The sequence below is a fragment of the Neolamprologus brichardi genome, chromosome 15 (assembly GCF_056152115.1).
Source record: "Neolamprologus brichardi isolate AB-2024 chromosome 15, ASM5615211v1, whole genome shotgun sequence".
Taxonomy (NCBI): Eukaryota; Metazoa; Chordata; class Actinopteri; order Cichliformes; family Cichlidae; genus Neolamprologus; species Neolamprologus brichardi.
In genome coordinates this window covers 31937127-31952631 of record NC_142118.1, presented here as the reverse complement: position 1 = coordinate 31952631, position 15505 = coordinate 31937127, and the positions used below count along the sequence as shown (strand labels likewise).

Genomic DNA, 15505 nt, shown 5'->3' with positions numbered 1-15505 from the left:
GATTCCAACTTAGGTCTTTAAGTAAGCATTTGTACCACATTTAAAACATTCAGGAAGACACATCTCTTTCAGCAGATTAAAGAATGGACAACCTAAATATGTGGTTTTTTTGTGTGGGGATATCATATCTTATATGATTTTGTGTCTGCAGGATATCTTTAACGCAGTGATCAAACAAAACCCGTTCCTGGTTCATCAGCTGCCTTGCTTCTGGAACGTCCAGCTGTCTGACCACACCCGTTCCGAAAAGTGCTACAAAGATGTGTCCGACCTAAAGGTGAGATGTTGATAAGCGCGTTATACATTTATCGAGACACATATGAACCTGCTCGGAGGTGTTCCCCACTTTCTATCCTTTATTTTACTTTCCATTTTTCAAATAACTAGACATTTCAAACCCTGCATAAGAGTATTATTTTCTTCTATTTAATCTCAAAAAGCTCCTAAAATAGTCAGTGATCACTGTTGACCTCCCTCGGCTTTTATTACCGCTAATCATTTATTTAAGCTCAGTTTTTTAAACCTTAGGATGTAACTACAGCCCAGCCCATGCAGCAGTATATGAATGACTAACCTCGTATTGTGAATGGATTATCTCAGTTGTTCTCCTGGCTGAAGTTTGGTCCTTTTACAGCATCCTGCCATGCGATTACATTTGTTCCTGACCACTGAGAACACTCACGTTAACCTTTATCGAGTGGAAAAAAAGTTAGCTTGTTTATATTATGCTAACATAGCTGTGTCGCTAGCGGTCACGTAGCACATCTATTATATACCAGCTAGCCAAACTTCAGTAACCCTACAAACGTCACTGCTGTTTAGTTTTCTGTCTTCATTTATGTTGGAAGTGAATACAGAGCTGTACGTTTTAATTTGTTTCCAAAACCCCGCAGTCAGGACATGCTATATTGTATTTAGATAGAAGCTAGCGAGCTAACTTCCTGCTAACTTCTAACTCCGTTAAATGTCATAAATTCCGTTTTCATGGATGCCTGGATGTTAAACTCAATTGTTACACCTGGTAGAGCAGAACGCTGATCATTTTATTAAAGATGAAAGACTTTAGACAGTTTTTCAACTCTCAGTAATGCCATAGTGATAGCTTGATATATGGACCTGCAGCAGAGTTTAGGCCCAGACACGGCTAGTGACGTCAGACTTAACGACCGGATTGATTATGTGCACTTTAGCATATGCTACTTCCGGTGGGGAAACTCCTGTAAGGCGCTTCGTTTCCGGTGTGATATTCGCACCTTGTTTACGGTTGGGTTTTCCAAAAAAACGTCAACCAAATGGATGAATCAAGCGGCGATTTACATTTCTCAAGATGTCTTGTGCATTTAACGAATATATCTGTAGATGATGTTCGTCGACTTGTCGATATTTTTCCCCCTCGCCTCAGGGCAAACTATAAAAAAGATTCAAATTTTATATTTCTTAGTATTTGTATATAGTGTTCTCTCGTTTATTGCGGGTGTTATGTTCTAAAAATAACCAGCAATAGGTGAAATCCACAAAGTAGCCAACTTTATTTTTTTACAATTATTTTATATGTTTTAAGGCTGTTACACCCCTCACTACACGCTTTATACAGTTTTTTCAGACAGGCATCAACATTTTCCCACTTTTCTGTCATTTAAACACTCTCAGAGTTCAAACCTTCGTAAAAAAAAAAGTCCAGTATTATAGAATGAAACCAAAGATCAAAACCTGTTTTCAGTCTCAAACATTTATTTGAAAATTAAACATACAGTATATTTGTTTTCCTATAAATAATAATGACGGATTTTAGAACTAATGAATTTAACTGTAAGCTTAATTGCTTCATTTAAGCTTAATGCACCTTATAATCCGGCGCGCCGTATGGGCCCAGAAGTCCAACGGTTTTTGTGCCATGGTTATCTTCCTCTGCCTTTCGGGTGCTACCGCAGGTGCCTATGACGGTGCAAAACGTTTCGTTGACATTGTTTTTGTTGAGGAGAAAACTTCCAAACATACAGTACAGCACTTCAGAGTCACACTGCTAGCTATTGATGTAGCGATTCTGTACTGTACAGGAGAGACGGCACGGAGGAGATCGACAATGGTCTGCAGTCGATCAGGACGCAGAACACACTGCGCTTTAAAAAAAAGAAAGAAAAAAAGCATGCAAAATTGCACTAAAAACATCCGCGAAATAGCGAGGCTGCGAAAGGTGAACCGCGTTATAGCGAGGGACCACTGTAATTGTGAAGATAAGTCACAACATACCCTTCGTAAATACTAATATATCGAGACCCTTACCAGCAGTCATTCATGTATTTTTTATATCCTGTGGCTTTTTTTCACGGTTTGTTGACATGCTGTGTAGGTGAGCACTTGACCAGCTGATATCGACATAACGTGGTAACATCTGGCTTTGACTATTGTTCACCTGTAGTTTCAATACTGGACATTTGCCTGTTTAAACATAAGAACTGTCACTATACAGAGATGTGCTTCTGAATGTGGACGATGTGTCTTCTGATTTTGTAATACAGTTCTGCTTGTGTTGAGTGATGTAAACAACCAATCTACACGCTTCAAACGTCAAAATTTATCATTTTATTTTTAATAACACGGCAATGGTGAGTGTGCCCACCTTTTGCTCTTTGTAACTTAATGTAATCTTTCCGTTTTCGTATTTTGGACATGATTTTGGAGTCCACCTTTGCAGTAGCGATTGACCGCAAAATAAAGCTACCGGAAATGTACAACCCTACATCCGGCCTTAAAACAGGAACTTAGCATTTTCTCGTGCACAGGGTCTATTACTGTTCTTACCAAACTGGTCTGTGTAGGTTTTTAGTCATCCAAGTAAAAGTATACTATAATAGAAAAAAACAGGACTTAAACTTTCCACACTAGCACAGTGCTTTTGAGACCGTTAAACAAAGACTTTAAGAAACTCTGCTGAATTAGTTTTAGGAAAAGCTCTTGATCTTACCAATCAAAAGTGAAGCCATGCCGGAAATAGCCTCATACATGTTTTGGCAGTTTTGTGGATTCTTTCATGTGGTTTCTTCTATAATGTATCTTCTGGCATTGGATAATGCTTCATGTGCTCCTCGCACGGTTGGCAGTTCATTCTATGTCCACAAAGTGTTCTTGGCCAAAACACTGAGTTGCTGAAAGTGACAAACGAGCATCTTGAATGGTATTGCTGAAACATATTTATATCAATCTGCAAAAAAAGTGCGGTTGGTGAAATGGCACCTTTGTCTAAAGCACTGAGTGAAGTAATTTCACATCTTAGCAAATAGTATAATGAGGCTTTTCTTCACTGCTCTCTCATTATTTTTGCCAGGTATTGAGCCAAATAACGGATAAGTGTTAACAACAAGTAGTAACTTTGTTCTGCACTCTTGGCAAAGCGCAGTGTAAATGTTTTGGTTTATTGCTCTGATTCTTTAGAACCTGATGATACCAGAAGCTTCTTCACCGCTCTCCCATTTGTGGTTCTCCTCAACAGGTGATCCACTGGAACTCTCCAAAGAAGTTGCGAGTAAAGAACAAGCATGTGGAATTCTTCCGGAATCTCTATCTTACCTTTCTGGAGTACGATGGCAACCTTCTGCGACGAGAGCTGTTCGGGTGTCCCAGTGAGGCTGACCACAACAGTGAGAATGTATGTGGAACTTCTGTGCTTCTGTTTCTGTTGTCAGTGTAGTGAAGTTATTTGAGATGGTGCTTAAACACTGTGGGATTCAAACTGCCATCATCCATTTAGTTACAAACAAGTTACATTTGTAGCGAACAAAGAGTAAATTTCTTATAAATTGAAACATAACTCTTGACTTGGTATTGACAACATACATGAGAGTTTCTACATCTCCTGATGTAACTGCTATGCCTAGTACATTAAATTAATACCTGACATGGTAGGTTCAGGGTATGTTGGCTAGTCAGACATTAGCATTAGCGTTGTGGATGCACATGGACATTTTGCATCACCTACACTCATGATGCCTTTACTGCTTCTGAGGTGTGCGCCAGGTTTTAGGAATTCCTATCCTTAGCTCGTTAACAGGAGGAAACATCTAGCAGAAGCAGGCTCAGGGAGGGATAGTCATCTTTTAAGGGTAAGGGAAGGAAGGAAGGAAAAAACCTATATCCATATGTATTGTACTTCCTAAAGTTTTTATTGACATGACTCATACTACTTTTATGATTTACGTGTTCCCAGTCAAGTTGGCTACTGACAGTATTCAAATGTTTTGTTAGGGGGGGGGGGGGGGGGGGGGGGGGGTGTCTGAATAACTTTAGACCTGCTTTGTATAATTAACATACAAACACTGAACAGAAAATCTAAAACTAAGTGATCTGATCTTTACATTTTAAGAGAGCAGGATTGTCATGAACCAGGAACTCATACGCAAACTCACTTAAGCAAAACGTGAATTCAAAATACAGTTTTATTGCTGGGAACAGAGGGAGCGATACAAAACTAAACCGGGAAAATCTAAGAATATGAACTCATGGGGAAACACAGGGAGAGACACGCAGCCATGAGGGAGGACGCGACAGAGGACTGAGGGAGATGCTGACCTAAATACACAGAGGGATAACAAGGAAGTGAGAAGACCCAAGGAACACAGCTGACATGAATAACCATAACGAGACAGGGGCGACTGGACTGAACAGAATAAACATGAAAACGCAGGACCTTCACAATAAAACAGGAAACATGATGTGAGAGTAGAGGAGAGGCAGATGAGGGAGCGAGGGAGAGCACAGACACGACACGCTGGGGAAACATGGAAAACATAACACAATAAAACATGAAGGGAACCACGGCACAAGAACTCACACCACAATATAAACACAGACACAGAGGGAGACACAGAGAGCAGAGACACAAGGGGGGAATCCAATAAACTAAACTGAACAACCTAGGAACCAGGGAATAAATAATGAACTAACAAAATACAAAAACACAAGAAAAACTAGGAACACTGTGCTTGAAGCATATCTATGCAATTTTTATTTTAGCCAGAGTCGCTCAAGTAAGCACAGTGTTACATATTGGTCATTGTAAACATAACCTGGAGTAACAGAGGATAAACTTCAGTGTTCATTAATAAGTTTTTGTGCTTTTGGAGCCATTACTAATGTGTAGAATAGGAGAATGAACAGAGGTGTGTCTTGCCATAACAGTCCCACAGCAGGAACCCTGCTGCCCTCTACTGTCAACAGTGATAAACATTTACTTAAACAAAACTCCAACCAGGTGAAACTTGTATCCCCGGCACACAAACAGTGTGAAATATACTATAGAATCTCAGCATAGATAGTGCTTGTTTAATGGGTGAATGAGGCATGTTGTATAAAGTCCTCAGTGCTAAGGCAGAGTAGGAGAGTATAGCATAAACACCAGTCTATCTACCATGCCAGACACAAAAGCAGCTGTTCACATGTCGGTAATAATGTTCATGATCAAAGTCAGTGGCTCAGACTGACACAAAAGTGCCACTGACAGGTTTGTTCTTGCTAGAATCATAACGTGCAGAAACTTTTTAGCACATGTGAAATTGCATTCGTTTAGGTTAAGGACAAAATGACTCGCAAGCAATAAAATAGCAAGAATAAATTAATTGTGCAAACCTATGATGATGCAATAGATAGATAGATAGATAAATAGATAGATAGGAGTGGGAACTTCAGCAGTCAACAAGACTCTGATTTGGAAGTATTTTTTTTATTTTTGCAGGTTTATTTACATTATTTCATTTCTACAGGTTCTACAGTTTTTCTATGCTGACACCAGAGTTTAATATGATGTATGTCCTCGAAAAGCAATATGTAAAAATGGCCATGATCATCCAGTCAAACACACAGTTTTAGAGAGAGTGGGTTGTCTGAGAGAGAAAGAATAAGAGGACTAAATGTGTCGTGCAGGTACAGGAGACATTAATCAAAAGTGGTCACCTTATTCTGTCCGACTTCCTCCGGAGAATAACGGACTGTATTCTCTGAAGGAAGTTTGTCACATAATTTCCCAGTGTCACACTTGAAGGAGCGATCAAAATTAGGATGAAGTCACTGTACAGTCTCTTTGAGCTGCACACAGGAAATACTCGTTTCTGCTCGAGTTAATTGAGAACAACCTTCAGGATGCCTTATCTGAAAGAGTGTCACAGCCAGAAATTGAAAAGCTTCTGCTTGATTCAGCAGAAGTGATTATAAAGTGGAAAAGAATTAAGACCTTCACATGCAACACCATGGGACAGCAGAGGTTAAATGCTCTTGCCATGCTGTCAGTTGAAAACAAGTTAATTCATGGATTGGTGGAGATCGTGAAACTTTTCTTTCCAAGGAATCTATTTGAGTTTAGAATGCTTTTATTTTCACTGGAACAGAATTTAAACAAAATTACAATTTCTTCTACAATTACAACTTTTACCATCACAATAGGATTGCTCCATTCACTGGTTGAGAGCTCAGTAACCCCCCAATCCAATATCAGAGCTACCTACTTCTCCAAAACTCCAATCCTGTACATTCTCTGCCATATTGGTGTACTCTCTTTCAGGCAGATGTCAGGCTCCACAAGGTTTGTCATCCCTGGTTTCTTCTTAAAAATAACTTGGCAGGAATAATGGCATGCAACTCCTCCTACTGAGTTACAGAGAGATGGGAGAGGTCAAGAGAGGCAGAGTTAAGCCCAACAGGCATAAATTCCTCATTGATATCATCCTCCTCAGCCACAGTTTGCACCAACAACTGCTGCTGGATTGGATTATTCTGGGTTTTCCATTCCTTTAGCTCAGGGGTGGGCAACTCCAGGCCTCAAGGGCCGGTGTCCTGCAGGTTTTAGATGTTTCCTTGATCCAACACAGCTGCTTTAAATGGTTAAATTACCTCCTCAGCATGTGTTGTAGTTCTCCAGAGGCCTCCTAATGAACTAATTATTTAATTCAGGTGTGTTGACCCAGGGTGATATCTAAAACCTGCAGGACATCGGCCCTCGAGGCCTGGAGTTGCCCACCCCTGCTTTAGCTGATTGATGTGAAATTTGTTTTGGATTTCTTCTCTCTGGCATCTGGATCTCATAAGTTGTTGAACTGCTTTCTTAGCACAGCACCTTGCCATTTAGCCAACAATTTGTTTTCAGCAGTAGGAAGTAGTAAGAGTACCTGCTGTCCTTGGCTGAACGAGCTCTCCCTTGCGGCCCTGTTGTAACAGTACTCTGCATATGCCTCTTCACCAATTTGGTGTTTTGCTCCATTTTCTCCCTCATCTGAAGAACGTAGTTCAACACGCTCGTCACCTCTTTCCTCGGCCTCACCCAGGATTCCTGTAGAACGTCCAATGGTCCTCTCACCTGCCTGCCATACAGGAGCACGTGAAAAGCCGGTTCATGCTTAAGGCACTTCCCTATAAGTGAACAGCCAATCAGGAAGCCACATGTCCCAATCTTTAGCATTAGCTGAGATTAAATTCTTCAACATTGCTTTCAGAGTTTGATTGTATCTCTCCACCAAGCCATCTGTTTGGGGGTTCAAATACTGCTAATACCTTAAAGCTTATACACCTTCCTCAGGGTATGCGAAAGAAACTCAAAACCATCATCTGTCAAAATCTCAGATGGAGTATCCACCTGGGAAAAAAACCCGCAAGAGAGCATAAGCTGTCTGTTTAGCTGTAATTTCCCTAAGGAGAAATGCTTCTGGATATCTGGTACTGTAGTCACAAACCACTAATATATAGTGATTACCTGCCTGGATTCACTCTAGCGGCCACACTATATCCATTGCAATGCGACTGAATGGAACATCAATAACAGGTAAAGGCTTTAAAGGAAATTTTGGGACATTTTTTTCACCAGCCAGCTGACAGATTGAGCAAGAAAAACTCTCTGTTCATACCTGGCCAATAGAACCTGCTGGCAATTCAGTCCCTTGTCCTCTTAGTTCCCAGATGGACCCACCATCAGAATAATATGCCCCAATCTTAAAACTTGCTCCCGCTGCTGCTGTGGGAACACCAACCTTAGTCTGTCATCCCTGTTTGCTGGATGGCATTACCTTGGCCTCCAGTAACACTGAAAGGAAACTTTGTATCGTTTTTGATCAGGATATGTCCTTCAATGCACATACAAATATGTGGGACTGCTTTCTTTCATTTGTGCAAGATCTCTAAAATCATGTGACACTGACACACTAGTATATTCATTTATTAATTTTAGACTGAATTATTGTAATTTGTTATTATAAGTTGTCTTAAAAACTCCCTTCAGTTAATCCAAAATGCTGCAGCAAGAGTACTGACGGTGAATAGACAGAGAGAGCATATTTTTCCTATACGGGCATCTCTTCATTGGCTCCCTGTCTTAGTAATCAGGCCTCACAGTACAGTGTCACCCTCCCTGAGCCTGGTTATGCCAGGTTTTTCCTTCCCACTCTCATCATATGATTTTTGGGGTTTTCTCTTTATTATTGTAGGGTCTTTACCTTACATTTCAAAGTGCCTTGTTATTGTGATTTGGCACAGTATAAATAAAATTGAATTGAATTAGCCAACCCTCATAAGACTCCTCCTTCAGCTTGATTGCTCCTTTCACCTCTGTCCACCATATGGTTGGACACCACCTTGCAGCCACAGTCCCTTGCAAGATCTTGCCTCGTAGGGTGAGGATGGTTAAGAGTGAGGTGTTGGCAGCTGAATGCAGCTCACAGTCACCAAGACTACCATTGGTAACACAAAATCCCTCCTGAGATGTGTGCAAACTACGAGAAATGTTTTACCAGCAAAAAGGGTTTCCCCATCAAGTACTAGACATGTTTTGGTTGGGGATCAAATACTTATTTCACTCAGTGACATGCATGTTTTGTCTAGTTTTTTTGTTGTTGTTGAGATTCTGTCTCTCTGGTCTATAATCTGTCTTATTCTTCCTGTCTTTCTCTATCTGCAGCTCCAGAAGACACTGTCAGAGCTGGACGAAGATGATCCGTGCTACGAGTTTCGTCGAGAGCGATTCACTGTCCATCGAACACACCTCTACTTCCTGCACTATGAGTATAAACCCAGCTCTGACAACACAGATGTCACTCTCGTCGCCCAGCTCTCTATGGACAGGTGCTGGTTTACACCCACACTTACAGAAGCTACACAGGTGTGTTTAGTTCAAAGTGGGCAGAACAATGAAGTGGAAGGCTTCCAGAGGTTTTAGAACATTGAAAATGTTAAGAAAAAACATATTAGAGCTGCTCCTGGTTAGAAACCCCCCCACACACACAATAAACAGCTGTGTTGGCGAATCTGTTGACTGATGAAGATCGAAGGAACAAACCTCTTAGGTATGACATTGGGGGAGAAATATATTTACATATCTCCTGTTATAGAGCTTAACAATGGTTTGCCTCTACTGCAGTAAGGCTTGAGCTTAAGAAACTAGTTGAATTCAGGTATGTACTGGAGCCTGGCTGCAATCATTTACCAATATCTTCCTTACAGGCTAATGGTTTATATATATATAGTCCTGCACTACTAAAGAATACTAGGATACTTAAAAAGCAGAAGCAAACATCCTTCTAGTAACAGCTCTTTTTCAGTTTGCAGCTTTTGTCATACTGCCAAATACCCAAACCTACCTGAAATGTTTAAAGGTTAGCCATTCGGCCTGTACTCTGCAGTTTTATGTTTTTAAAACCATAGACCAGGGAAAAGTATTTAACAGTCAGTAAAAATGACTACCCCCAGAACTTCTGAGCTTCTAGGTTAATAATTTTAGAGTCTAAAAGTGTCCTTGATTAACATCAGAAAGTGAGATCAGTTCATCTCTTATTCAGCAATAATCTGGATCAAGGCGATATAGTGGCATTAAAAAGGTTTATTTTCACATCTTCATGACTGTGAACCCCTGGCAACATCTGGTCGCTAGAGGAAAATGAATATTTCCTGATGGCTGCTGAGTGGTTGCTGGAGGTTGCTCCCTGTGGTTGGGTGAAATTGGCTGCAAAGACGATGCTGCACTGAAAACATCCTTATGATTGCTTTGTAAAATTGAATCAAATTGTCTGCCGACACTTAAAATAATAGATTACATTTATATAGAGCTTTTCGAGACCATCAAATCGCTTTACAATTCCACTATTCATTCACTCTCACACACTGGTGGAGGCAAGCTACAGTTGTAGCCACAGCTGCCTTGGGGCAGGTTGACAGAAGCGAGGCTGCCATATCGCGCCATCGGCCCCTCTGGCCAACACCTTTAGGCGCAAGGACACAACGACCAAGACAGACAGAGCAGGGGATCGAACCGGTAACCTTCCAGTTACAAGATGAGCTTCCCAACCCCGTGAACCATGGTCACCCCGATAAAAGCTAACCACCGAATGGTAGCGTAACTTGGAAAAGTGCAAGTCAAACCAAAAATTTGCCTTCAGCGTTAACTAACAGAAACTAACACATTTCAAAAAGTTCATCTTTTACTTTAAAGGGGAATGATCTCCATTTCTTGTGTGCAATGCCGTTTTAAAAGTTTCACTACTGCTTAGACTCTGCAGAGCAGTCAGTGTTTTCCATACTATCTATGGGCAACCATGGAAATCTGTTTGCAACCAAAGCAAATACAAAGAGGTTTTTGGTTCAGTGCTCTATACACCTTTGCAATCGATTTCACTTTGCTACAGCAAGCAGCCTCTTGCAACTACTCACCAGCTAGTCAGGAAATACACATTTTTTCCTAATTACCCTAATTACCACTGACAGCCTCTAGGCCTGCCTCACTTGGGCTTCACCAATCAATTTCACAGTGAGTACCTGCAACTTCCAACCACCACTCTCAACTACTCAGTCACTGTGGTTGCCAGTGACAGAAATATGTGGTTTATAAAAAAAAAAAAAAGACTTCTTAATTATTTTATTGACTTTTCATGTTTTTATTCTAACATCAATTCAGAATAATCATTGTGAACAAAACAGAAAAAGAACTGCCCACAGCTAGCAAGCAGACTTCCATTTTAACATTTCAAATATTGCAATCCAGTAGTTGTATTTCATTGCAAGATCTCCTGCTGTTTTCTCTAATATGAAAGAACAGCAGATGTTTTGTCATTGGCTGACAAAACTAATACTCCCGTCGCGATGCATGTGTATATATATATATATATATATCCTCTATATGTAATAAGTTATTTGGTGATGTCATTTATGCCTGTGATCTGGTCTTGTAGGCTCCAGATGTTGGAGGCCATCTGTAAGCACTGGGAAGGCCCCATCAGCCTCGCCCTGTACTTGTCAGATGCTGAAGCCCAGCAGTTCCTTCGCTATGCTCAGGGCTCTGAGGTGCTGATGAGTCGTGGGAATGTCGGTTACCACATTGTCTACAAGGAGGGTCAGTTCTACCCAGTCAACTTGCTACGAAATGTGGCCATGCGACACGTCAACACACCCTACATGTTCCTATCAGACATTGACTTCTTGCCTATGTACAGCCTCTATGAGTATCTCAGGTAAGATGATTAAGTAAAAACCAAAGGACAGCTCTAAATGTTGATCTCATTCCTCATTGACACTGTGAACAATCACTTACCGTCTATGTGCAGGAAGTCTGTGGTGCAGCTGGACATGGCCAACACCAAGAAAGCTCTAGTGGTTCCCGCCTTTGAGACACTTCGGTATCGACTGTCATACCCGAAATCTAAAGCCGAGCTGCTGTCTCAGCTGGACATGGGCACACTCTTCACCTTCAGGTTAGACATGTTTGTCCCTCTCTGTCGTAGAAGGTATGTGAACCAGAAAAGAATAGTAGATTCGCAGATACGTTCTGTCAGCGGACTCAGAGGTGCTCAGTGCAGACATAAGACATGAGTGGCACTAACAGAAAGCTGCAATGAGGCACACATGACATCCAGTAAAACCAGCGTGAATCAAACCTTCTGCTTTACATCTGGAACAGAAGGATAAGAAGCTGGTTTCACAAAATACTGGTGTTAATAACTTTGACATAAATTAATGAAAATGTAATTTCATCTCACAGACATGGAGATAAGTATATGCCTATGTTTAGTGGGAGTACAGATGCAACACTATACTGGTCAAAACTCTACAGGGCTTCTCCTGTGTGCAGTCTCTATGGGTGCCCAAGGCTCTTTGAGTCATATTCACTTTGCTTCACCCACCTTGAGTTTGCAGTCTGTAATACGTCTTTTATCTTATGGTCTTATGGCACTCACATATATGGAGATAACTGTGCTGCCATCAAAAATGATTTGGTCTGAATAGTGGGGTAAAAACTCTATAAAAAAGACTCAATTTTCACATCTACGCTTGAGAAAGAGCTTTTTGCATCCCTGTGTCCAAAGTACCACCTAATTTTTTAGGAACTGTCGAGTGCATTTCTGCTCTGGTAAACTACTTTCCTTTTTTCTCCTTACAGATATCATGTGTGGACTAAAGGCCATGCACCAACTAACTTTGCCAAATGGCGGACAGCCACCACTCCCTACAGAGTGCAGTGGGAGGCTGACTTTGAGCCCTATGTTATGGTGAGGAGGGACAGTCCTGAGTATGACCGCCGCTTTGTGGGCTTTGGCTGGAACAAGGTGGCTCACATTATGGAGCTGGATGCACAGGTAACTCAGTGCTCCCATTGTCAACCTCATTTACTCCCAAAATTGAGACTTTGTGTAAAATGTAAATACAAACAGAATCCAGTGATTTGAAAATCTCTTTAAGTCATATAATAACATATCGGTTATTTAAACTCACAACTGAATGAACATACAGTAGACTTATTAGCAACAAGTCAGTAACATGAGTGGATATAAAAAGAGTTTTTCTCAGAAGAAAATACAGGAAGAAAAATGTATCTACAAATTTGGCAACTAGCTTAATTCAGTTCAGTTTCATTTATGTAGCGCCAAATCACAGCAACAGTCACCTCAAGGTTCTCTATACTGTAAGATAAAGATCCTACAATAACACAGTAATGTTCCTAAACTGTGCAGACTGAACATCTCATTGTCTACAGTACATTATATCATCAACAGACTGAGAGAATGCAACACTTCACAAATCACCGTGTGTGAACACAGCTCAGTGTGCCGTCCATACGTGCAGGTTAAAGCTCCATCATGCAGATAAGAATCATCTGTAACATTGATCCACAAACACTGCTGTCTCCGATGGACCAAAGCTCAAAGTGGAAAACTGATCGTAGGTCAGAGAAATCGGAACCAAAATATTTTTTGGAAAACATGAACGCTGCGTCCTCTGGACTAAAGAGGACAGGGATGATCTGACTGCTTATCGGTGCTCAGTTCAAATGCCTGTATCTTTGATACTACTGGGGGCATCAGAGCCTATGGAACTGGCAGTTGACACATGAAGGAAAGGATCCATCAGTGCTGAAAGGTATATACAGGTTTTAGAGCAACATAAAGACAGCAGGTGTCTTTATCATAGTTTAGCAGGACGATGCTAAACTGCATATTGCATCTATTCCAGCAGCACGGCTTCATAGCAGAAGAGTCCACACCATTCGCCAGCTTAGAACATCTGGAGCCTCAGGACTGTTGAGCAGCTAGAATCCTCTATCAGATAAGACCAGGACAACATTCCTCTGAGAAAAGTCAGCAGTTGCTCTACTCAGCAGTTAAAATAATCGTTCAAACCACCACCACGTTCAGACTGGTGTTTTGGACCTCAAGTAAAGTTAAAAGCATAGCTGATCAGCACAACTCATCACCAACTGGTGGCAAGTTAAGTCAGGTTGTAGGGGAAGACGCTGGATAGGGCTCATACTCAAGCTTATATTCTGAGGATACGTTGAACAGTCAGCTGACAGGTAATGGTAGGCCCTACGTTGCCAGAGTCACAAAGAGAGCGACTCTGGCAGTAGCTGAAGCAAAAACCTGGGTTTGGTGATGCTATGGAACAAGAATTTTAACTGACGTCAAGGCAAACTGACAAACTGTCAAGTGACTCAGAATAGAGAAGCATCTTCCAGCTCACCTGTATGTGGTGAGGATAGAGAGCTGCTGACTTTATATAAGGATATTGTTAGGTGGTGAATGTGGTGTGGCTGTGGACTGAGAGGTGGAGCTGGTTGTCTACCATGTGGAAGGTTGGGGGTTCACTCCCTCAAGTCTGCATATCAAAGCAAGATTCTGAAGCCCACGTTGTTCCCCATCAGAGTGCGAGAGTGTGAAGCAATGTTAGATGCTAAGAAATTGAAAAAAGCACTTCAAGCATACAGAGTAGTAAAAAAATGTATCAATTTATTAACTGACTTATTAGGAGGGTTTCTTTGAGCCCACTGACATCCTTTCCTTTGAGGAGGCAAATTGTGGGGAAAGGGGATGACTGGTCTATCCCTGGGCATGAGGTCAAGGAGGTGGTTAAACAAGGACATTTTTCAGTAGTTGGGGAGAGGGCAGTCTGGGCATCTTTGCTGAGACAACTGCCTCTGTAACCCAGACAAGCAGCAGTCGATGGATGGAAAACTTTTAAATTTCTCATTTAAGTTTGTTTTATAATGTGATACAGAATATTTTCAAATGATGAAATCCTTTTCCACTATATTCCACTTTTTTCATGTTAGGATAACTTAACTTAAGATAATTTTGATTTCCACTGTGTAATTTAACCACATTTATTTTTGTATTTTGAGGATTTGAGGATAAAGAAAGCTCAAAAGCTCAGTCAGTCAAATGATTGGACAGGTTGTATGGCTTTACAGTGACACGTTCTGTTCTCTTTTAGCTGAAGAAGAAATCAGCATGCAACTCATTTAGGGATGGGCATTGATACGATTTTCACGATTCCGATTCCATTTTCGATTCTGTTTAACGATTCGATTCTATATCGATTCTCTTATTGATTCCTTTTAAAAAAGGAGAACACTAAGGTCGAATAGCTTAGAACTTTGTTTTATATCTTCTCTTTGAACAAGATAGAAATTTAGGAGTAACATGGCCTTACAAACCCAACAGTGAGATCTTAAGAGATCCACAGCCTACGGCTCTTCAATGGGGTGTCATGGGGTCCCCAGGAAAAAAAATGTAAAATAATACAATAAATATTCTTCTGTAGCAATAACGAAGTATAACATAAATTATTCTGTAGCAATTACAGAAGAATATCCAGTAATTTCCCTGCCTACAATTAAACACATTCACTTACCGAAAATCGGGGCATCTGCTGTGGCAGATGTTGCAAGTTGCCCTGTTGTCATCCGTTCTCGTAAAGTATAATCAAACTTTTTAGTGTTTGAGCCGCTTAGGCGCCGTGTTTCCTGCCAGGTAAATGACGCTCCGCAACATGGTGACGTCATTCAGGGCGACTGGAATCGATAAGGGAATTGTTTGCAAAAATGGCAAACAATTCCAAGGAATTGAAACAGTGGGACAAGAACTCTCAACAAGAACCGGTTTTCGATACCCATTCCTAAACTCATTATGACTGGATTTTAATTTTAAGAGGTCATAGGTCAGGTTTGACTGAAGTGCTTAATAATAGTCTTAGAGGACTTTATGCAAAC

General features: G+C 40.9%; 1 protein-coding gene across 2 annotated transcripts in view; it reads left to right on the top strand.

Moving 5' to 3' along the window:
• large1 (LARGE xylosyl- and glucuronyltransferase 1) overlaps nucleotides 1-15505 on the top strand; it is a 54610-nt gene that overhangs the window by 35658 nt on the left and 3447 nt on the right. For both annotated transcript variants that reach the window (XM_087852707.1, XM_087852708.1), the window contains 6 exons: nucleotides 152-277; nucleotides 3491-3646; nucleotides 8933-9096; nucleotides 11196-11474; nucleotides 11568-11714; nucleotides 12401-12596. In XM_087852707.1, coding sequence (XP_087708833.1) covers nucleotides 152-277; nucleotides 3491-3646; nucleotides 8933-9096; nucleotides 11196-11474; nucleotides 11568-11714; nucleotides 12401-12596 — 1068 coding nt within the window. The remainder of the gene's footprint in view (nucleotides 1-151; nucleotides 278-3490; nucleotides 3647-8932; nucleotides 9097-11195; nucleotides 11475-11567; nucleotides 11715-12400; nucleotides 12597-15505) is intronic.